Source organism: Rana temporaria, chromosome 12 (assembly GCF_905171775.1).
Source record: "Rana temporaria chromosome 12, aRanTem1.1, whole genome shotgun sequence".
NCBI classification, from domain to species: domain Eukaryota; kingdom Metazoa; phylum Chordata; class Amphibia; order Anura; family Ranidae; genus Rana; species Rana temporaria.
Genome location: NC_053500.1, coordinates 106067912 through 106091595, shown reverse-complemented (window position 1 = coordinate 106091595; position 23684 = coordinate 106067912). Strand labels below are relative to the sequence as shown.

At 41.2% G+C, this 23684-nt stretch overlaps 1 protein-coding gene across 1 annotated transcript in view; it reads left to right on the top strand.

The window, feature by feature from the left end:
* Positions 1-23684, top strand: part of UBE2O (ubiquitin conjugating enzyme E2 O) — a 92040-nt gene that overhangs the window by 37027 nt on the left and 31329 nt on the right. Inside the window, exons 8-13 of the mRNA XM_040330096.1 lie at positions 6393-6543; positions 9756-10213; positions 13105-13259; positions 13349-13458; positions 15254-15382; positions 18705-18794. Of these exons, the coding sequence (XP_040186030.1) occupies positions 6393-6543; positions 9756-10213; positions 13105-13259; positions 13349-13458; positions 15254-15382; positions 18705-18794 (1093 nt within the window). The remainder of the gene's footprint in view (positions 1-6392; positions 6544-9755; positions 10214-13104; positions 13260-13348; positions 13459-15253; positions 15383-18704; positions 18795-23684) is intronic.

Genomic DNA, 23684 nt, shown 5'->3' with positions numbered 1-23684 from the left:
GATCGAATATGTACTGATCACTGCATTTAGTGTCAGTGTGACAGTTAGTGTGACAGCCAGTTAGTGTTAGGTCCAGGGTAGCCCCGTACCCCCCCCCTAATAAAGTTTTAACCCCTTGATTGCCGCCCTAGTTAACCCTTTCACACCCTATTGCCAGTGTCACTAAGCGATCATTTTTCTGATCGCTGTATTAGTGTCACTGTTGCCGCTAGGAAGCAAATTTTTTTTTTTTTATTGGGATTTTTTTTTTACTAAAGACATGTGGCTAAATAAATTTTGGCCTAAATGTTTGACTAAAATTTAGTTTATTCAATTTTTCTTGTAACAAAAAGTAAAAAATATTGATTTTTTTTTTCAAAAATGTCGCTCTATTTTTGTTTATAGCGCAAAAAATTAAAATCGCAGAGGCAATCAAATACCATAAAAAAAAAAAAAAGCTTTGTGGGAAGAAAAGGACGCAAATTTTATTTGGGAGCCACGTCGCACGATCGCGCAATTGTCAAAGCGACGCAGTGCCGAATTGTAAAAACGCCTCTGGGCATTTAGCAGCATATTGGTCCAGGGCTTAAGTGGTTAATATGGCTATTCTTCATCTGCAGACAAACCACTAACACTGGCAGTTATGATTTAAAATTAATAGCTTTTATTTATTCATGCAAAACCTTTATCCCGAAAGGAGGGAAAAAACTGATTATGAAGTGTGAGCTGGAGTTTGCTTTCAATTTGTAAGTGGTTGTAAAGGTACAACTTCTTTTTTTTTTTTTTTTTTTTTTTTTTTTTTTTCCCCTAAATAGCTTCCTTTACCTTAGTGCAGTCCTCCTTCACTTACCTCATCCTTCCATTTTGCTTTTAAATGTCCTTATTTCTTCTGAGAAATGCTCACTTCCTGTTCTTCTGTCTGTAACTCCCTGGTGTGGAGTGTCGTGCTCGCCCCCTCCCTTGGACTACAGGAGAGTCAGGACTCTCTACGTTGCAGATAAAGGGAGCCGTGTGTTAGTGGGCGTCCCAACTCTCCTGTAGTCCAAGGGAGGGGGTAAGCACGACCAGGGCCGCCATCAGGAGTAATGGGGCCCCTTACACAGCTTTAGGCATTGGCCCCCTGGAGCAGAGAACCAGGGGGGGGGGGATGCTGCCATATATTATTTTTCATTAAAGGGCCCAGGGGTCTGGAGGTCCCCATGGTCCTGCATGGCTACCCCCCCCTTTTAAAAAAAAAAAAGGGGGGGGGGCCCGCTTTTCTCAATTAGCGGTGGCAGCATCCCCCCCCCCTGGTTCTCTGCTCCAGGGGGCCAATGCCTAAAGCTGTGTAAGGGGCCCCATTACTCCTGATGGTGGCCCTGGTCGTGCTTACCCCCTCCCTTGGACTACAGGAGAGTTGGGATGCCCACTAACACACGGCTCCCTTTATCTGCAACGTAGAGAGTCCTGACTTTCCTGTAGTCCAAGGGAGGGGGCGAGCACGACACTCCACACCAGGGAGAAAGCCTTGCATTACTGTGTGGAGTTACAGACAGAAGAACAGGAAGTGAGGCTTTCTCAGAAGAAATAAGGACATTTAAAAGCAAAATTGGACATTTAAAAGCAAAATTGAAGGATGAGGTAAGTGAAGGAGGACTGCACTAAGGTAAAGGAAACTATTTAGGAAAAAAAAATTGTACCTTTTCAACCCCTTTAAATCTGCTAAGAATTGTAAGACTACCCTCCCCTAGACTGACTATGCTGCTGTACTCCCTATGCTTATTCCTCCAGAGTGGTCTCACCAATACAGGAGGTGTGTTACTGGCCAAATCACCGGGATAAAGCCAAAGAGGAGAAAACAAATGTTGCTGCCACATCGAATAATTGCTAATCTTCAATAATACTTTTTGTTTTTGGCTTAATGCAGCTTTAAGGCAACATGGGGCCCCCTGGACATGCAGGCTGTAGGCTCCTGCCTAGGTGTCCTTTTGGATGATCCAGCTCTGAATATTTTCCAAGCTGCGGCACATGTATCTGTTTGCAGCAGGTCTTCATCTAATTTTTTTCCAGCCTGTCGCTCCAAGACATTTTAGATTTGATTAATTGCTTTGCAAGACCACTAAGGCAGAGGTTGGAATGGATTGATCTTTCTTGCATTCTCATAGCATCTCCGGCATTTCTCTAGTGTTTCATTTTCCTGACTTCTTCTAATTGCTTTAACGTCAAACCTTGTAAAATACAACTGAGAAATGCGAGAGCACCTTGAATTCTTCTGGCATTGCTCTACTAAACATTCCTTATAAGCAGTGCATCAGTCCTTTTATTACAGATGTTGCTGGTTGACGCTTTATTGGCAGGAACTGGCTTTGAACAAGAGTTTTCTAAACTTTCCAGTTGCTGCTGTTCTCCCTTGATAGGCTGGTAGAGGAGGTATCCTGGCCAGACTTAAAGGGGTTGTAAGGGTAATTTCCGCAAATCTTTTTGATCGATTTTAAAATTCTTGATTGGTACTCACCTCTCCGCCAGCTTCTGGGCCTTCAGGGAGTTCTGTCGGAGATCCAGTGACGTCACGGACACCGGCGGGGCTTGCCGTGTCCATCTGAAGGGCTCCTTTGCTGTGCCTTCATATCTGCATGCCGGCGGGACCTTACTATCTGCCACATGCAAGGGCTGTTACACTTCCTATCACTTCCCTCTATCAACCTGGGATTCTACAACCATCCACTGGGAGTTGTGATAGTTCCCTTTATGGGACATCTACATCCCGATGGACTGATGTTAACCTCTCCTCATCTGGATTCAGCAGTGGTATCGTTGTACACATTTTTATACCAGTATCCTACTTCGCTACATGTTTTAATGACTGCTTTTGGTACTGTTTGGTATTACTCACACCATTTTTACAGTTTATGTAGCTACATCGATTTTATCTCCAGTGCAATATTTATTTTGTTACCTACTTGAAGACTATAAAAGTTTTTTAATGCTATTCCCAGCAAGCGCTGCCTTTTGTGTGTTTTTTTATATCCTGCTATCCATTTTTCCAGTGGTTGGTAGCTGCACTGGGAATCGGCCTGCAAGGAGATCAGCTAAAAGTAGTTGGATCTGTATGTGCGTTTATAATTAATCGAAATGAGTTCATTAAAAAAAAAAAAATGATTAGTCGAACAGAAATATTTTGATCAGTAACAGCCCTAATAAAATATATATATATATATATATATATATATATATATAATGTTTGGGGGTAATTTTCTAGCAAAATATACCGATTTTAACCAAAAAAAAAAATATATATATATATATATATATATATATATATATATATATATATATATATATATATATATATATATATATATATATATATATATATATATATATATATATATATATATATATATATATATATATATATATATATATATATATATATATATATATATAATTTTAGCAGAGACCCTAGGGAAGAAAATGGCGATATTTTGTCACTGTATTTGCACAGTGGTCTTTCAAACGCAATTTTCGGGGGAAAAATGCACTTCAAAGAATAAGAAAAAAAAACGTAAAGTTAGCCCAATTATTTTGTTTAACCACTTAAGGACCGCCTAACGCCAATATATACGTCTGCAGAAGGGCTGGACACACACATTTTAAGTGTCCAGCCGTGGGTCGTGCGTGCGCCGCCGTGCTCGTGACCCTGTCCTAAGCTCCGTGACCGCGGACCCGATCGCCGCCGGTGTCCCGCGATCAGGTCACAGGAGCTGAAGAACGGGGAGAGATGAGTGTAAACACACCTTCCCCGTTCTTCTCTGTGGCTTGTCACTGATCGTCTGTTCCCTGTTATAGGGAACGACGATCAGTGACGTCGCACGCCCAGCCACACCCCCCTACAGTAAGAATCCCTCCCTTAGGGCACACTTGACCACTCAGCGGACCCTAGTGGTTAACCCCTTCACTGCCATTGTCATTTTCACAGTAATCCGTGCATAGCACTTTTCGCTGTGAAAAGGACAATGGTCCCAAAAATGTGTCAAGTGTTCGCCATGTCAGTCACGAAAAAAATCGCTGATCGCCGCCATTACTAGTATAAAAATGCCATAAAACTATCCCCTATTTTTTAAACGATATAACTTTTGCGCAAACCAATCAAATGTCTATTGCGACTTTTCTTTCTTTTTTTACCAAAAATTTGTAGAAGAATACTTATTGGACTAAACTGAGGAAAAAATGTTTTATATTTGTTTTTGTTTTTTTGGATATTTATTATAGCAAAAAATATAGCAAAAATTAAAATCAGAGGTGATCAAATACCACCAAAAGAAAGCTCCATTTGTGGGGGAAAAAGGACGCCAATTTTGTTTGGGAGCCAGTGACGCAGTGCGGAATCGCAAAAAGGGGCCAGGTCCTTTTACCTGCATAATGGTCCAGGTCTTAAGTGGTTAATGTGAAAGATGATGTTGCGCTGGGAGAATCGTGATCTATCTTCAAGCAAAAAAAAATAGTGATTCTCATTATAGCCAGAATCGTGCAGCCCCACCTAAATTAATGAATAGGAGACAGGGGCTGTTTCCAACGTGGAGCATAGTAAACCATTTACTATGCTTCAGTTATTAATGGACAGAGTCTCTTATCGGTACGGATTATTACACAGACAATAAAGAGGCCAGTAGATTCTTTTTTTTTTTTTTGGTGGTCCAGTAAAAAGGTAATGTCCACCTCCAAACAAACCGTGCGCTGAACAAGGCATGATAGGTCTGTAATGGGGAAATGGTCAGCTGCAGGGATAAAACAAGTGGTACTGGTGACTAGCTTTGCCTTTTTTTGTAGACACCAGAGATCTTCCCGTTCTTTACTAAACTGACAGTTTTCCTCCGAGAACTGCACCGAGAAAAAACATCTCCCCTGCAGCCGGTTTATAACACTGAGAACAAAGTGTTTCCTCCTGAAAACGGCCAAAATCAGTGTAAAAGTGGGTGGGCTGCCTGTAATCTCGTGAGATAATGTGAGGTTACGGTGCAGCCAAGTTCAAAAAGTGAAATTGAAGTTTAACCTGTTGCTGACTGCGCTATAGCAAAAATACTGCTACAGCGAGGTCAAGTTATTCTGGGAGGATGTCCCTGGGAATGCACACACGATTCTCCTCCTCTGGGAGTAACGGCTGTTAGATCTTCAGATCTCGATTTCATAAACTGGCCGTTCGTGAGAGAATGGTTGTGTACTGTGATGAGAAGCCGAGAACATGAACATAAACCGAAACACACCAGAGATCACGGCTGATCTGTTTTTAATAAACAAACAAAGCTTTTACTTTTGTTAGGGCAGTTGCACACTGGGGCGGTAAAGCGCCACTAGTTTTAGTGGCGATTTACTGTCGTTTTTAGCGGTGCTTTTTGCCCCGTAGCGGAGCGTTTTTAACCCCTGTGTAGCGCCGCTGCCAAAGCACTTTGCAGGTGATTCGGCAGCAGTGCCCTTTCATTTTTAACGGGCAGGGGCCTTTAAGGAGCGGCGTATACACCACTCCTAGACCGCCCCAAAGATGCTGCTTTCAGCACTTTTTTTTAACGCCCCACAAGCGCACCGCTCCAGTGTGAAAGCTCTCTGGCTTTCACACTGGAGTGACGGGAGAGCCACTATTTTTAGCGCTAAAACGCCTGTAAAGTACCTTGGTGTGAAAGTAGCCTTACTCCTTCTCCCAGAGGGGTGACTCATTGAACATGGTGCATTGTCCGACTGATCATATCTCAACTGCTGTTATTGAAGGGTGATTGTATTAAACCAGCCAACGCTCCTTTTGGCTAATGTATAACATCAATATTAAAGTGGATGTAAACCAGTCTTGCCACACAGAGTTAATCCATCTTTTTATTGTTCAGTGAAATCAAACAGACTTCCAGATAAAGACCAAAGTCTTTGCTTGAGTTACAGGTTATTTACATATCTCGTGCACTAACTTGCAGACATGCACAGCTTCTTGTCTATTCTGATGGCTGTTTACACTGAACTGTGGATCACCCCATATTTTGAAAACATTTAATCAAAACACAGGAAAGACAGCCAATCCTGGGAGAGCTGGACGGGAGAGGAGGAGAGGGGAGGGGGATGTGAATTGTGCACTTTACAGAAGCTGTGCATGTCTGCAAGCTAGTGCACGAGATATGTAAATAACCTGTCACTCAAGCAAGGACTTTGGTCTTTATCTGGAAGTCTGTTTTATTTCACTGAACAATAAAGAGGATTGCTCAGCGCTGGATTAACTCTGGGTGGCAAGACTGGGCACAGATGATAGGAAATCTTATTCTCTACATTGTGACATCAAAAAAAAAAAAAAAAAGTTTTGGGTTTACATCCACTTTAAGTATAATGACAATTATATGGCAAAGCAATCATGCAAAATGTGAAAGTCTTATGCCAAGTAATGTTTGATGTTTTAGAGTACAGAGGCTTGGCCCGTTTGATCACGCCCAGAAGCAGATGGGAGAGAGGTGCTTGTACATCATCCCAACCATGGTGGAACCTCCTAGAATCCTGTGTGAGAGTCTGGAGAAGAACTGCTTACTGGGAGAAGTATCCAGCACCAGAAAGGTATGCTATTATTTCTCTCCTATACAGAGTGGTGTCAGAATTTTATATTGTCTGGTTATTTTCCATCACTTGGGCTGCATTCGAACCTGGGCATCTGGAATAGCGGGCAGAATCGCAGCGAACACTCTGGTAAAATGCCATATCGCACAACTCGAATTACAGATGCCATTCACCTTAATGGCACCTAGAAACGTGGTGACGTTCTGCCATTATTGTCGCATAAATCATGGCAAGCTTGTCGCACTACAATCAGTGCTTACTCATAGCTAGCATGTAAGAAAATGCACAAAAAATATATAGTATCAAACAAAAACTACTCAGTCGCAGAGGGATGACCCGGGCAGCTAAAGGAACCAACTGCCAATAGGTTCTTTATAATAAACAGAAAAACAAACAAAGGCGCCTCTAAGTGCAGAAAAAAAAACTTTTTAATATCCCCAAGAGGATTAAAAAACACTTACAAGATAGAAGATGAGAAGGCGCATGTAGTAAATGAAAACCAGCATGGAACACAAACAGGAAGTGTCATCAGAAAGGGACGCATTTCGAAACTGCTAATTGGTTCCTTCTTCAGCCAATGAATTGGCTGAAGAGGGAACCAATTAGCAGTTCCGAAACGCGTCCATGCTGGTTTTTGTCCCGCTGACATTTCCAAGCTCCATACTCCACACTGGCCCAGACAGCGCTATTGTGTTTCCAGAGCCTGCAGCGTCCACCGGCTGTTTCCTGGATCTTACTGGAAGTATTAAATACTTGGACCTTCCTGCCATCGGAACATCACCTGGATACACTTACCACATGCTCATCTCATCTTGTAAGTGTTTTTTAATCCTCTTGGGGATATTAAAATTGTTATTTCTGCACTTAGAGGCCTTTGTTTGTTTTTCCGTTTATCATTAGAGAACGCTTTGTCTCTCTGAGTGCGGCCTGAAGTGTTTGAGGATGCCTATCCATTCCAAAACACTTTATTTGCTAGGTCCTGACATGCGGAGCGCCCTTGAGAGATATCTATATATATCTATATATATATATAGATATCTATATAGATAGATAGATAGATAGATAGAGAGATAGAGATAGATATCTATCTATCTATCTATCTATCTATCTATCTATCTATCTCACATAGAGATCTCTATCAATGGGTTCTTTATGTACCTGATTGTAATATATGCTGGGTTATTATGATAAATGTGTAGCTCACTGTCCTGATTTAAAATTGGTAAACCTGGAAACATTTTTGTATGGAAAATCCATCGTTTTATTGAAAGGTCTCGCACAAGAGGAATGGCTTGATCTGTGGGTTGCAAGATGTTTGTAATTATGCTTTCTTTTTTGTTTACCTGGTATGTTTTTTTTTTTTTTTCTTCCCTGTTTTATGAAAGTGCCTTAATTTTTCAAAAAAAATGTTTAAAAATTACCTGTTAAATAAAAACAAAACTTTTTTTGGGCGACTAACGTCGTGTGATTTGGTTTGCTGCAATTGCAGCACAATTGATCGCGGCAAAACCACACCGCATTTCAGATGCCATGCATCTCAATGGCACCTAAAAAGGCATCTGAAAATCGTGTTGTGCGATTTTTTTTTTTTTTTTTTGTCATTTTAACCACAACGTTTTGAAATAACGGGCAGATTAGCAGCCTTTCTTCCCATGATTTCAAACGCCCAGATGTGAATGCAGCCTTACTGTTTGATTAAAAAGTTGTCTACTGATCTGAGGGGAAATCTGAGGGGAAACTCTCTGCTAAAATGACAAATCGCACAATGATTTTCTGATGGCATTCATTTAACCACTTGCTTACTGGGCACATATACCCCCCTCCTGCCCAGGTGAAATTTCAGCTTCCGGCACTGCGTCGCTTTAACTAACAATTGTGCGATGTGGCTCCCAAACAAAATTGACGTTCTTTTTTTCCCCACAAATAGAGCTTTCTTTTGATGGTATTTGATCGCCTGTGCGGTTTTTATTTTTTGCGCTATAAACAAAAAAGAGCGACAATTTTGAAAAAAATACAATATTTTTTACTTGTTGCTATAATAAATATCCCAATTTAAAAACAAAACACATTTTTTTTTCTCAGTTTAGGCCGATACGTATTCTTCTACATATTTTTGGTAAAAAAAAAAAAATCGCAATAAGCGACTGGTTTGCGCAAAAGTTATAGCGCCTACAAAATAAGGGACAGAATTATTATTTTTTATTCGTTTTTTTTACTAGAAATGGCGGCGATCTGCGATTTTTATTGGGACTGTGACGTTATGGCGGACACATCGGACATTTTTGACACATTTTTGGCGCCATTCACATTTATACTGCAATCAGTGCTATAAATATGCACCAATTACAGTAAAAATGTGACTGGCATTGAAGGGGTTAACACTAGGGGGCAGGGAAGGGGTTAAATGTGTAGCCTTGGAGTGTTCTAACTGTAGGTGGAGAGGGGGTGACCGATCTGTGTCTCTATGTACAAGAGACACAGATCGGTCTCCTCTCCAGAGACAGGACGCTGTCTCTGTGTAAAACGGCAATGAGAGATGATCTCATATGTTTACATATGAGATCATCTCTCATTGGCCGCACAGATCGCATCGCAAACGGCCACTCTGATTGGCCGTTCGCGGCGATCTGTAATTGGCTGTGTCCAAGGGACACGGCCAACACAGAGTTTCCCCGCAGCGCGCTCTGGAGCGCACGCGGGGAACGCCCAAAGGGGCGGACGTCAATTGACGTCTAGTTGGATTTTGGGATCCGCGCTGTAGCCGTCATTTGACTATAGCGCGGGTCCCAAGAGGTTAAATGGCACCTAAAAATGCGGTGCGGTTCTGCTTCGATTGTCGCATGATGAATTTTACTGCAAACCACATGCAGCGTGTCACCCAAAAAGAACAGGAGCTTATTTACAGCGACAAGAGTAGGATGATGCAGTTTGACGAAATTACAGCGTGATTTATCGTGCCAGAATCGCACCACGTTTTTAGGTGCCACTAAAATGAATGGCATCTGAAATTCATGTTGTGCGATTTGTCATTTTAGTAGAGCGTTTTGAAATCGTGGACAGAATCGCAGAGATTCTGCCCACGATTAAAAACGCCCCGGTGTGCATGCCACCTAAAACTCTATACAAAAGTAAATGATAAAGTATGTCCATGTTGATGCATGATGAATGAAGTCTTAAGAAAAACTTGCTTATAATTTTGGTTTTCCTTTCAGCAAGGGGACAAGATGCCGGAAAAGCAAATGGTAAAAATCATCGCATGTACACAAGCATCCTCAAACCCAGCAGAGCTATTCAGGAGATACTCTAACACTCCAGCATCTGAAGTGGCTGAGAGAGGCAGTAAACAGAACGATGCCACCAATGGTAAAGAAGTACCAAAGGCTCCAGCCTCTGAGGAGTCCTCTGTACAGGACCAACTGCTGGACAACATCCAGGAGATGTTCCAGGACTTCCCCCTTCAGGTCAATGAACAGGATGCAGATGATGAGGCTGCTGAGGACACCGATGACACAAGCTCTGTGACTTCTTCTGCCAGCTCGACCACCTCCTCAAAAAGCGGCAGTGGGGCTGGCCGTAAAAAGAGCATTCCTCTGTCCATACGGAACTTAAAGAGGAAACACAAAAAGAAGAAAAAGGGCAAGGTGTACAGAGAGTTTAAGCCAGGGGACAGGTTTGTAAGTGGGGGAACCCCAAAGCTTTTGACTGGTCTTCAGAATGTCTTCTCCAGTGTTTCTGTTGTGTAGGGATAGATGTATTTAGTATATGTATGTGGAATGAATACTGCGCTGTCTCAGTGTGATATAGTCAAAAATAAAATAAATGCAAATGAACGTGACTGCTGCTGCAACTAACCATGTGAGATGCACACAAACATAGGAATGTAATAATAATAAAATATATAAAAAGCTGCGCTGCAAATGCGGTTATCTTAAACCGTTAATGTTGATAATAAATGTGAACACAGGAGGAGCGGTGTAGAAGGGGCTTATCACCAGGAGAAAACAAAATGAGAAAACTAATGCAACCACCAAATCTAATGATGGCGTTTCCGATCTCTACATGGGGACTCTAGGCTTATTACTGGCCAGCTACTGTTGGCAAAAAAAAAGCATATTAAACCCTAAAAAATACTTTTAAAATTAGCTGGCTTATATGGGGGTTCAACTGGTTCTACAGACAAAACCTTGTTTTACCCTAATGCATTCCCTGCATTAAGGTGTAACTATAGGCAAAACGTTTTTATTAACTTTTTCCTAATTTTGGATAGAGTAGGGGAGGGTTATATAATCTTTCTTTTCTTTCTTTTCTTTCTTTTCTTTCTTTTCTTTCTTTTCTTTCTTTTCTTTCTTTTCTTTCTTTTCTTTCTTTCTTTCTTTCTTTCTTTCTTTCTTTCTTTCTTTTCTTCTTTTCTTTCTTTCTTTCTTTCTTTCTTTCTTTCTTTCTTTTCTTTCTTTCTTTCTTTCTTTCTTTCTTTCTTTCTTTCTTTCTTTCTTTCTTTCTTTCTTTCTTTCTTTCTTTCTTTCTTTCTTTCTTTCTTTCTTTCTTTCTTTCTTTCTTTCTTTCTTTCTCCCATTGGGGATTTACCTTTTTTTTGCATCCTATATCCTAGCCAAAACAGGAAGCCTGGGGAAATCCCTGAAAATTTAGGGAATCCATTGGGGGCCACCCCAAGTCACTAGAATTGTCCCTATTGGAGATTTCTCTGCTTTTATTTTTCGGTGGACCACCCAAAATTCTGGATTTACTTTTACTTTCGGCGATAATGGTAAGTGGATCTGTTTATAAAATACAAAGCCTTATGTGAATGGACAGTGGAGGGGATAGGCAGGCAGAGCGGCAGCTGTGTGAAAAGGCAGCATCACTTCTGTTAGAGCACTGGGAGTATAGTGATGCCTTTGTCAGTAGGGAAGGCATTGATCCTTATGGATCCATGTCTTTCCCTAGTAAAAGCATCTCCCATAGTACACAAACACTAGCTAGGCGCACAGTTAACCCCTTTGCTTGCCCCTGATGTTAACCCCTAGCCATCCAGTGTCAGTACAGTGACTGTGCATATTGTTTACCATAGGCAGACTGCCATTCTGCCTGTGTAACAAATGATTAACGGGTGTCGGCTGACATCGAGTATAATTGCAGCAGGAGCAAGGCGCGTATGTGCGCCCTCTACCCAGAAGAGCTGGATCGTGTATATATATATATATATATATATATATATATATATATATATATATATATATATATATATATATATATATATATATATATATATATATATATTATAATTTTCATGTCCAAGTGTGTCACCTGTACATCTCTTCCACTCGGCGTTAAGGTGCTCATTTACTCAAATTTTTCATTTTGTACCAACCTGTTTTTTTGCCCCTGTCTTGACCAAGACCAGCAACATTAACTTGCTTTTTCTTCACTTTCCAGCCACTCCATTCAGATCTGGGAGCCAAAGAAAATACCCAGTATTTCTTGGTATGGGGAAATGCGTCTTGGCTGACTATGGGACAGCACAGGCATGGGAGAGTCCATATTGCTCTGAGATATAACTCACGGGTTACATGGATTTGTGAGATATGACCCTTCCAGTGGCTGAATGGAGCAAGGCAGGCCATACATGAAGCGATTTAATTTTCTTTCCTGAAACCAAAGGTTGCAGGAAAGCAAATTGCTTGGTTCCCCCATCAACACACACACCGTGTTGATGGGGCATCCCTCCCACAGAGCTGTTGTGTTCTCTCAGTGATGGTAGCGTGGTGATCCATCCCTGCTGGGAGAACACAGCGATTAGAAGTATCTTTTACTTTTTTAAATACTTCCATTAGATTTCTGTAACAATCCACTAGTATTATTACTTGTACAATAGGACCCATCCATTTGTTTATTTATTCACATTCATATCTTTGTTTTGATTTATTAATACATTGTGACAACATTCTAGCATTTATATGCAAAGCTTTACAATATTATTATTTGATATAATATGTTGTACTCTAATTTATTATTTTCTGTAAATCATTTTAAATACCAATAAAAATTGATTGGAAAAAAAAAAAACAGTGATTATTGCCAGTGGCTATAGCCGCTGACAATTGCATGTAAAAATCCAGCATGCTGGTTGTACCAAAGCCGACCAATGCATTGATTGACATTGGTACAATTGGCCTGCCCATAGATGGTTCAAATCGTGACCGATCCCTGCTGAACCGGCTGAGATTTGAACTGTCTATGGCTGGCTAAAGTGATCTAAGGAACCTAAAAACAGACACCAGATGTGCTTGTATGTAATTTATTTATCTTCCACACATCCTGCCATCCATGCGTCCACAACCAGTAGAGGCGCACATTGCAAGTGGATGGGGCACAGATGCATGGTCCAATCCGGAAGAATTGTGTATTGAGATTTTATGTCCCCAGTATGATCGGTACTACTAATAAAAAAGTGTCAGCCTAGTTACTTCATTAGTCTTTTAATGGTCTTCGGTACTGAAGATGGAAACTGTAATATCTGTAATGGCTAATGTTTTTCATGTCTCTCCATCCCTTTTTTTTTAGGGTGGCAGTTGAAGTGATCACTACAGAGACCACTGCAGATGTTCTGTGGCAGGATGGCACTTTAGAAACTAACATAAGGTCTAATGAACTGCTTCCCATTCAGCATTTGGATAATAATGAGTTTTGTCCAGGGGATTTTGTGGTGGATAAAAGAGGTTAATGAATACATAAATACAATTCTTTCAAGAAATACTTATATAACACGGTTTACTTATTCGCTTTTTCTTTCTTTTTTATCAAATAGCCAACCCTCTGCATGATACCAGTGTGTATGGTGTGGTCCAGTCTGGCGACCATACAGGGCGTACGTGTGTGGTGAAATGGGTCAAGCTGAATGCTGAAGATGATGTTGAGGTAAGTAAGGGTGGTCAATGCAGTTTGAGTGGTTATGAGCACCAACTGTTCTTTTCGGTTGGCTTTTGCTGGCTCAAGTGACGTATCGGGACTAGGGACCCTGTCACCATGTCCATTCTGAGTAAAGTGGCAGGATCTTTTTAAAGTTTAACCCTCCCCCCAAAATGCCTTCTCGCCATAACGGCTCTCCTCTTTAATTCTCATTTCTATGGATGCCATTGCACAATATCAGGGGCTTTTGGTTATGGGTACAATGGTGTACTCCCTAATACAACGCTTGAGCTTACAATCTATCGCTATGCCCAAGCACGGTCGCAAAACTTAAAGCGGTTGTATACCTGCTGACAGATTTTTTTTTTTTTGGGCCACCTGTAAGGCAAAAGGCATAATGAGCTAAAATGCACCGCATACTAGCTCATTATGAAATACTTACCTTAGAACTAAGCGTCTGTATCTCTGCCGGTCCACGCCGAGGGAGATGACATTTTCCCTCGGCGTGTCTTCCGGGTATCGCGGCTCCAGCGCTGTGAGTGGTCCGGCATCTGCCAGGCTTTCAGCCGAGAATCCCTGATGCGCCGCTGAAGTCAGCGGTGCATTGCAAGGGGAATATCTCCAAAACCGTACAGGTTTAGGAGATATTTTTTTTTTTACCTACAGGTAAACAGCCGCACTCTGAACAAATTGTAGCCTTTATTAAAAGGACAGCACTACAAGTCATGGCAAAATAAAATAAAACCCGACCGCTGATGCGTTTCGCACTGAAACTAGTGCTTAGTCATAGCTAAGGTTGCAGGCGCCGTGGAGAAGAGGAGCGGGGCTTCGTACGCCCACATCACTGGACCGTGGGACAGGTGAGTGTCTGATTATTAAGTCAGTGGCTACACTTTTTGTAGCTGCTGACTTTACATTTTTTTTTTTTCGGTGGAACTCTGCTTTAAAAATAACAATATATTATACTTATCTGCTCTATGCAAATTGTACAAAGCAGCCCCAAGCCTCTGCTTCTTGGGTCCCACACTGGTGATCTTGGCTCCTCCTCTCCTCTGTGTGCCCCCCCTAGCAAGCTGTTTGCTAGAGGGGCAGTCGTGTGGGCTCAATCCCGAGCCGGGTTTTGTGCATCCATAGATGCACACAGTGCGTCTCGTCCCCACTCCCTCCTCACAGGATTTGATTCACAGCAGCAGGAGCCAATGGCTTCCACTGTTTCCCCCCCTCTGTTCTGTGAATGTATGAAGAGAGGAAAGAGCAGCTACACACAGGCACAGCACTGGATCGAGGAAGGACTCGGGTAAGTCTTTAGGGGGTGATACTGCATTAAGGTAAAAATGTATTTATTTTTCCAACCACTTTAAATGCATATAATCGGTGCAAGTACCTAAAATCTTTCTCGATACTGGTCTCCTGTAACCCCCGCCCCCTCCCCATTCAGCAGCTTTTACCCTTTAAAGAGAGGGGGAGCACAGTCAACCAGTGCTCTATTTCTTTGCACAGTAATCATGGTTTTAGTAGGTTAGAGCAATAAAATGACCTCATCAATGTACTAATGCTCCTTTTTATTATCCAGTCACAGACTGGGTCCTAGGCCTGGTTGTGTTGCTTTACTGCTGTGAGGTGTTGATCTTGGCTATGCATGTGACATGAATACTTGTATCCTAAGAAAATCTGAACAGAAAGACACATTCTTAGGCTAGTAAGACAGTTTATGCAAATGTAGCAAAAATATATTTTGACTGTGACTTGTTTAGTGGCTTGCCTGAATCGTGGCTGTAATAAAGATGACCCATTGGTTTTACAGGTTGTGGGAGAAGAGGAGGATGTCAGCGTATATGACATAGCTGATCACCCAGACTTTCGTTTTCGAACTACAGACATTGTGATACGACTTGGGGGCACAGAGATCGACGTTCTTCCGGATGGCACCCAGGTAACCTGTTTGTTTTGGTGGAGTTGGGTGCAGCCTATTGCTGCATGTTGTTAACCTTACACAGGGACAGGGAGGTGGGTAGCTCATATGTATATTTGACCAACTTTACATTCTATTACTGAGAATTATACAAAGATTTAGCAAACTGCACTGTCTGAATTTAAATTTAGCAGTTGCAGTGTTCTATTAGGGCTCATGCATACTGCAGGTCAAAAAAAATGCTTTTGCAGACATAATTCCCTGCCTAAAAGCTTGAAGCTTTTTGTGTGTGTGTGTGCGTGTTTTTTTTTTTTATTGAGCTTCTTTGAGCATAAGCGTTTTTTTGTGAAAAATATGCGACTTCCTGGATGTTTCCCTTCTCCATTGGTGGTCTAGACCTCGGACGAGCTCTGTCCTTGTCGGCACTTAAATCGGTGGTTTCATGCAAGGACCAGCGTTTTTAGGGTCCTTTCACACTAGCGGACCGTTCGTCCGCTCATTACAAGTCTGTTAACGGACTTGTAATGAATCCCTATGGGAACGCGTCCGTTAGCGGATGGAGCATCCGCTAGCGTCCGCGTCAGTCGGGATCCGCTTTTCCGAACGGAAGAAACCCTATTTTTCTTCCGTTCGGCGGAACGGACCGGATGCAGACGGACAGACGGTCCGTCTGCATCCAGTCCCCCATAGGGGCCAGCGGAGCAGAGACAGGGCGGTCCCTGCACGGTGTGCGGGGACCGCCCTATCCGCCGACAGCTGAGCGGGCACACGGAGCGGACCCAGAAACGGTCCGCTCCGTGTGAAAGAGCCCTTACTGGCATTTTGCTATGTGAAAAAAAAAAAAAAGCTTTTGGAGCCAGCTTCCTCATCTAGTGTTATGACTAATTACAGGTGGTTCTGTTGGTAGGGAGATGCAAAGTAACTTGCTGCTTCTGAAATATAATACAGTTCAAACAATCTGGTCTTATTGAGAGTTTGTGACTCTCTTGAAGCAACTGCCTTAAATTGTATGTATAACCATGATATATACATTCTTCTTTCTTTTATAATATGAACATTTAGTACATGCCAGAGCACAAAGCTTGGCTAAAGAGAGCAGGTGTAGTTTTTCGACTGTCTGGCTGCCCCTCAATGATTGTAAGTTGATTCTTGTGATGAGAGGCAAATCCTTCATCCAACAAAGAACAGAAGGAGCCTATTTCTTATGGGGACCAAGACGGCAATAAAAGTCTGAGGAGACTTTTATGGCCCATGCATACGATCTGAAAATTGAATGACAGATCGTCCCTGGGTTTTTTTTTTTTTTTTGCATATCAAAAACGGTTCAGTTACTCAAGATACAAAAATTCTCACACGAAAAATCGGAATTGATGTCACGTGTTGTAGTGTATTTTCGGACAACTGTACCAAATAAACGAAAATCGTACGATCTGGTATCATATGGGGGAAAAAAATTGTGTTTGATTGGATAAACCAGTGTTTCTCAACTCCAGTCCTCGAGGCGCCCCAACAGGTCATGTTTTCAGGCTTTCCATTATTTTGCACAGGTGATTTGATCAGTTTCACTGCCTTGGTAATTACCACAGCCGCTTCATCTGAGGGAAATCCTGAAAACATGACCTGTTGGGGCGCCTTGAGGACTGGAGTTGAGAAACGCTGGGATAAACTGTTGTGATCGGCTCTCAAATGCTCTGTACCAATGATCCGATTTATTGTACGATCGCTTCAAAAGCTATTTTTTTTTTTCTTCCGATAACATTTTTTTTTATTTTTTTTTTCCACTGCAGCTTAATTACAATATATGGAATGGTTCCCCTAAGGGTTTTTTTTTTTTTTTTTTAAATGCCAACATGTAATTCAAATTCATGAGTTTGTTTAGAAATATGAGCTCTGGTTACACATTAAAGCACATGTTCCATCATACATAGCGATAGTATCACAGTGGAGCAAAACATTACATTACAGAATGCCAGCCACATTAATACTCCAATGCGTTTCGACCCATGTAGTCGTGGTCTTCAGGGCGATTTTCATTCTAGAAAGACATATCAAACTCACTTCTAACATATCATAATATACAGGCATCTACATATGTAATAATGGTATATTTACTGCTTGAGGGTAGAATTGGGGGGGGGGGGGGAGTGTCCTATAACCAGAAATTGTAAAGAAGTTTAGTGATCCAGGGGCCTCCATGAGCCCCCCATCCCCCCAAGGCAGGATCCAGCTCCAAAGAGCTTAAAAGAGACCACGTTCTTGTACCTCTAGAAAAGGAGAAGACAAACTGCTCCTGCAATGCAGTTCCCAATTCATAACCATAAATGAAGAGCGGTCCCTAGGTTGGCACGATTCACCCTGTGGCTTCCAGCCCATCTTGGTGGGTTGGCTTTACCCAATTTTCAAATTTACTATTGGGCTGCAATGCTGGTGACAGTTCAGTGGTGGTTCACGGGCTCTAAATCCAATGCTGGAACTTTTTTGGAGGCGGTGTGTTTGGCTGCTCTTCGTAATTTTGTTTACAGGAACGTGTGCGGCAGTCCCGGAGCCCACGCAAGCTATGTGGAGGGTTCCATTTCTCACCCTCGTTTTTTGTTATGTCCATCTAATACTTATTGTTATTAATTGGGAACTGCATCGCAGGAGCTGTCTTCTCCTTTTCTAGTGGCCCAAGAATGTAGCTTCTTGTAAGCTCTTTGGAGCTGGATTCCGCCTTGGGGAGATGGGACGGCTCATGGAAGCCTCTGGATCACTAAACTTTAAAATTTCTGGTTATAGAACATTTTTCCAATTCTACTCTAGCGGTAAATATACCATTCTTGCTTATGTAGATGCCTGTATATTATGATGCATTAGAATGCCGAGAAAGAGAAGGGTTTGGGACTTTAAATGACATGCGTTTAAATGCAAACAGTAGGTATAAATAAATAAGGTTGTATGCGTAATAACCAGGCTTAGAGCCCATTCACATCTAGGCGACAAAACGCCGGACGCTTGTGCCGCTAGAGGGGAGAATTCCCATTGCTGTCTATGGAGATGGTTCACATCTCATAGACGCCGTACGCCTGCCGCCTGAAAAAAAGTCCCGGACCCTTTTTTTTTAGCCTCTAGTGTTAAGATGAGGGCAAATTTTCCAGGGCCAGTTATTAAAGTGGGAATTCTCCTCATTTGTCTAATTTCCTTGACAGAACACACACAAAGTAAACTGAACTTCCCTACTCTATCCTAAACTAAAAATGTATTTTCTATTTTTTTTTTACTTGCATGTGTTAAAGTTTAAAATAAAATTGTCACAAAACCGTTATTCTATCTAATATATATTCTCTCTGTTGCGGCTGACCTCTAGCCCTCGGTGGGACAAGTGGCTCGTGTAAACACCGATAGCAAGATACAAGTTATTTGGACTAACAACTCTAGGTCAATTCTTCTTCCAACGGTAAGAATGTTGAACGTCACTGCTTAATCTTTATGCAGGGATTTCTCTGTTTAGTTGCAATTTATGTATTAAAAAAAAATAAGTAATAATTTTAGGCTAGCCTTACAAGCATAGGTTTCTCCATCCACGTTAAATAGCTTGGTAGGAGGAGTCTCCCCTGCAGACTATTTGGCATACTTGGCTTTCTAAATACCTGAACAGTGACTGCACCTATTTGAATCCAGCCACTGTTTGGCTGTTAATGTTCCACCGGCTCCTCTGATTTTTTTAGTTGATTATTGTCAAGCCAGCTGGTGTAGACAGGACTGTGTATGGGAGATAACTAAACACGAGAACAAAAACGCAGTGTATGAATGCTTATTCTGTGGAGGCTTGATTAATTTCAGTTTTTATATAGATGTGTGTGTATATATATGTGTGTGTGTGTGTGTGTGTGTGTGTATATATGTATATATGTGTGTGTGTATATATATGTATATATGTGTGTGTGTGTGTGTGTGTGTGTGTGTGTATATATATATATGTATATATGTGTGTGTATATGTATATGTATATATATATGTATATATATGTGTATGTGTGTATATATATATATATATATATATATATATATATATATATATATTATTATAGTATGTGTAAGGCCCTGTTTTAGAAATGTGTTCTTGTCACTTCCTGTGAGCTGCACCAAAAAATGTCTTGACTATCTTTTGGTAAACTACCCGTTTCCCTGCTCCCCATGTAATGAAGGTGAGGAGATTTGGACACGTTTGTGATCCATATCTGGGTAGCCTAGGGTAACAATCGGGTCTCCTTCTCTTTATAATGGTAGGGGGAAAGTGATACAGCCACCCAGGGACAGGAAGTGTGTTATTTGCAGGATTACCTAGTGAAAAACGAATGCAGGCACCACATAAGGACTAGTGAGATACAATATATATTACACTTTTCATTTTGTTTTTACATACACAAAATTAATTAATGCATATTCCGATGTTTTGTCTATAACCTCCTGGTGTTCAGGGCAATTCTTATTTTTCACATACGTGTTAAAAATCTACTTTTCGGAACCCCCAAACATACATTTTCTGGAAACAGGGGACCTGGAGAGTGAAATGGTAGCTGTTGCAATTTTTTTTAAATATACTTAGTGGATATAAACTACTGTCATAGTGCTGATCTATAAGGATATAGATGCCTCCTGCATGTATCCTTGCCTGTCAAATGTCTCCCCTATGTCTGTTATAAAAACTGAAAAGCTGCAGATTCTGTGGGTGGATCTGTTGTCTAGAGCTCTGTGGGTGGAGTTGTGATGTCAGTAGACTCCCCGCCCACATTTACACTCCCCTTGTCGACATGCATTTTTTCTTGTGTATTCCTTACACTAATTTCTGCTATGATCACTAACATCCAGTCAAAATCCAGAAACGTAACCACTTGACTTCAGAAAACGAGTGGGGGTGGGAATTAAAAAATAATGCCTGTCTCCAGGTTAGTGCATGAGATATGTAAATAACCTGTCACAGCAAGGGAGCGGAACGGACTAAGGTTTTTCTCTGCAAGTCCGTTTTATTTCACTGAACAATGAAAGAGGATTGCTCAGAGCTGGATTAACTCTGTGTGGCAAGACTGGGCACAGATGATGGGAAATCTTATGCTGTACATTGTGACATCAAAAAAATAAATAAAATTCGGGTTTACATCCACTTTAAATGGGTTTTAGTGCACACAAACAAAATATAATACCCAATTCTTAGTAAAATTATAAAAGATGGTGTTGGGTCAAATAGATCCCAAACATGTTGAGATTTAAAATGTTGCACATGCAACAAACTGCAGTGCTTACAATTGTCCATAGGTGGTGCTTTAAAAGCCTTTACAGGTTATCAGTTTAGAGTAGATTGTGAATTACAAAGTTATTGCATCCACTCCAACATTCGTGGCAATACTTTGTGTTGCAAGCAGTCACTATTTATATGCATGAGTCTGCATTTTTTGTAATTTAAAGTGGTTGTAAACCCTCACATGTACCCAGTGAAGTGACTAGAAGTAGGTGATACACAAAGATAAAACGCATCCTCCTACATAAGTTGTAGCTGTGTATCTGCGGTAAAGATTATTCTGAAAACACACAGAAGAAAGTATTTATCTTTTTGATCTATAAGCAAGGGTGTTGGGGATCTGAAGTATTTACACAGCCTGTAGCTCTGAGCCCTGATTGGAGGGAAGGGGCACACCTATCACACTGTATGGAGAAAAAGCACAGTTGTGGATTTCAGCCAGTGCTGCACCTCCCTCCTCCATCACCCTTTTAACTCTTGGTTTCCGGAAAGGCTGCCAGAACTGTCAAGCAGAGCAAAATTACACTCAAAGCTTTGGAGAGGGACAAGTACACAGTATAGAAGGATGAGCTTATTTCAGATTTCCTGTCTGAGGTTTGCGACCACTTAAAATGTTGTTTTTATTTACACTTTTATTTAACTTTATTACTATCACAAGGGGGGCGACAAACCCCTTTGTGATGGCTTTGGGCAGGTGACAGGTACTCTTTATGGAGACACCTGATGTCTCCTCTGCCTTCCAAAGCAGTTTACAAGCACAGATTGTGCTCAGTTAGCTAATGGCTCTGAAACCCGAAATTATTTGCTTGGGATTTTATGGTTGAATATGTTTTTATTAACATTTTGTAAGAAAAACACAAACCGAGAATCATTGGAGAACTCTACATAAGACATGAGGCTCCATATATGTCCATAGGGACAAACCATAATCTAACAATATCCTTTTGAGGTGTAGAGGAAACCCTAAAGGGGATAAGCTTATGATCCAAATGACTGAAACAAGACTAGGAGCTCACAGGGCGCTCAAGTGACAATGGGTAGCAGGTATGTGCCCGATTAAGGAAATAATAAAAAGAGGTAAAGCAACCAGGAAAAAAAAGGGGGGGGGGTTCGGGAAATAGAAAGTGGAGACCCAAGCTTCCCTGGAGTTAACTGCAATGTATCCTCGTAGAGAAGGAATGATGGCGAGACCCCTACATAAAATATACAAAACAAGTGGTTGATGGGAAGAAAAATACATACAGGAAAAACAGGGTGTAGCCCCAAAAGACGAATAGCAACCGCCCGCTCCAAGGGAGGAAACCCAGGCCAGGCGAGAACAAAGGAAAAAAGTAGCTCAATGGCAAGCCTATTATGCAGTTTTTCGGAAGCAGAATAATGCATCCAAATATACTACAATTGGTACCATTATCCAAAGAGTCGAACTCTCACGCCTGCATTTCTTCCATCAGCATGGAGTTGTTAATTATATCAACCCAGCAGGCTAGGGAAGGTGAAGATGTGAACTTCCAGAGTCTCGAGATGAGCTAGACTGAGTGGGGGACGGAGAGATGGACTCCATAGATCTCATAATGCGCCTAAAAAAATCGTGGACCAAAATGGTCGGACTAGGCCACAGTCCAACCAGATATGCCTGTTCAGGATTTTAGTGCAGCAGAGGAAGTGTTGTCAACCAACAACGTTTTGAAGTATGTTACCCATCAGTTTGGCGTGCCTTTCTGGTAGGATCTCCAGATATATTTTATTTTTTTACATATGCGTACAAAAACAGAAGTGGAATGTTCCTTGATGGCAACCTCCCATTAATAATCTATGATGAAAAAGGTTTTGTATAAAGAGAACATTCTAAGGCCGCTAAAGTAATGCTGCAACAGAACAATACATTTCATGTACAAGTAAAAACTATTTTTTTCCCGTTGTCCTACACATAACCTAAAGTGAATCTGTGACCTGATTGTAAACGGTTATGTATTTCTAAATGTTAAGCCAGCAGTAAATGAGCTTTAAAACAAGAAAGTCAGCATGGGCTTGTTTTAAAGTATTTATGGAAGATGTAGGAGCAAGAATGTTGGCAATAAGGGAACTTAAGAGGAGGCTCACCTGGGAATAACATTTTAGTCAATCAATTCCTGTGTTATAATGGCTGTGGGTTAAAGCTTGGCTGATGCACCAGCATAATCTATTTGGCTTATCTGATATATATATATATAATTAGTTCTAAAGTATATTTTGCTTTATTTTATTTTGCATTTTCTGCATTGAGGTAAAAACCTGTGCTATTGGTACCTTCAGCCCCACTTTATACTTGCCTGAACCCAATCTCGATCCAGCGCTGTGCCCAAGAGAAGCAACTCTCTGGTCTCTCTCACTCCTCACTGGGCAGATTGATAGAAGTGGGAGCAATTTTGGCCAGCGTCCATGTTGCCAAGATATGGTCGGCCGCATATCGCATTCTCGGCCAATGTATGCTTGCCTGATTGGATGTGAGGTTGGGCCACCTAGCGACGCTGATGGCTTTTCTTTATCAGTTGTCCGGGTACCTTCACACACTACTTGTCTACCAGAGGGACTGCCCCCATAGCACTGATTAAGTAGTTTTGAGTTTGAGTTGTCATTACTTCTCTGATTGCAGGTGCATCCTGAGGTCTGTTTTTTTTAACTGCATACTGTGCTGTTTTGGTGGATCTATGATGTCATATTACATCAGAGGGCGGCTGTATCACTTTTTTTTTTTCTCCGATTTTTTTTTTTTATTTTATTATTGCTGGATGGTACATTTAAATCTTTCTGCACCACTGTATGCACTCCTCTAATGCCTGATGATGCATGGCTCTGAAACGTTGCACATTGCGATGTGATCATTCTACAATACAACGTTTGGACAGTACTTGATCCATGATGTGCTGGCAAAGATGTACATTGAGGGTAATATTGAGGACACAATCTTTTGTTTTTCCCAAATATGTCTGTTTCATAGAGCAAAGGAGGTTTCCCCTATCTTTTTTTTTTTTTTTTTTTTTTTTTTTTTTTTTAAATCCCAAAGCTAAAA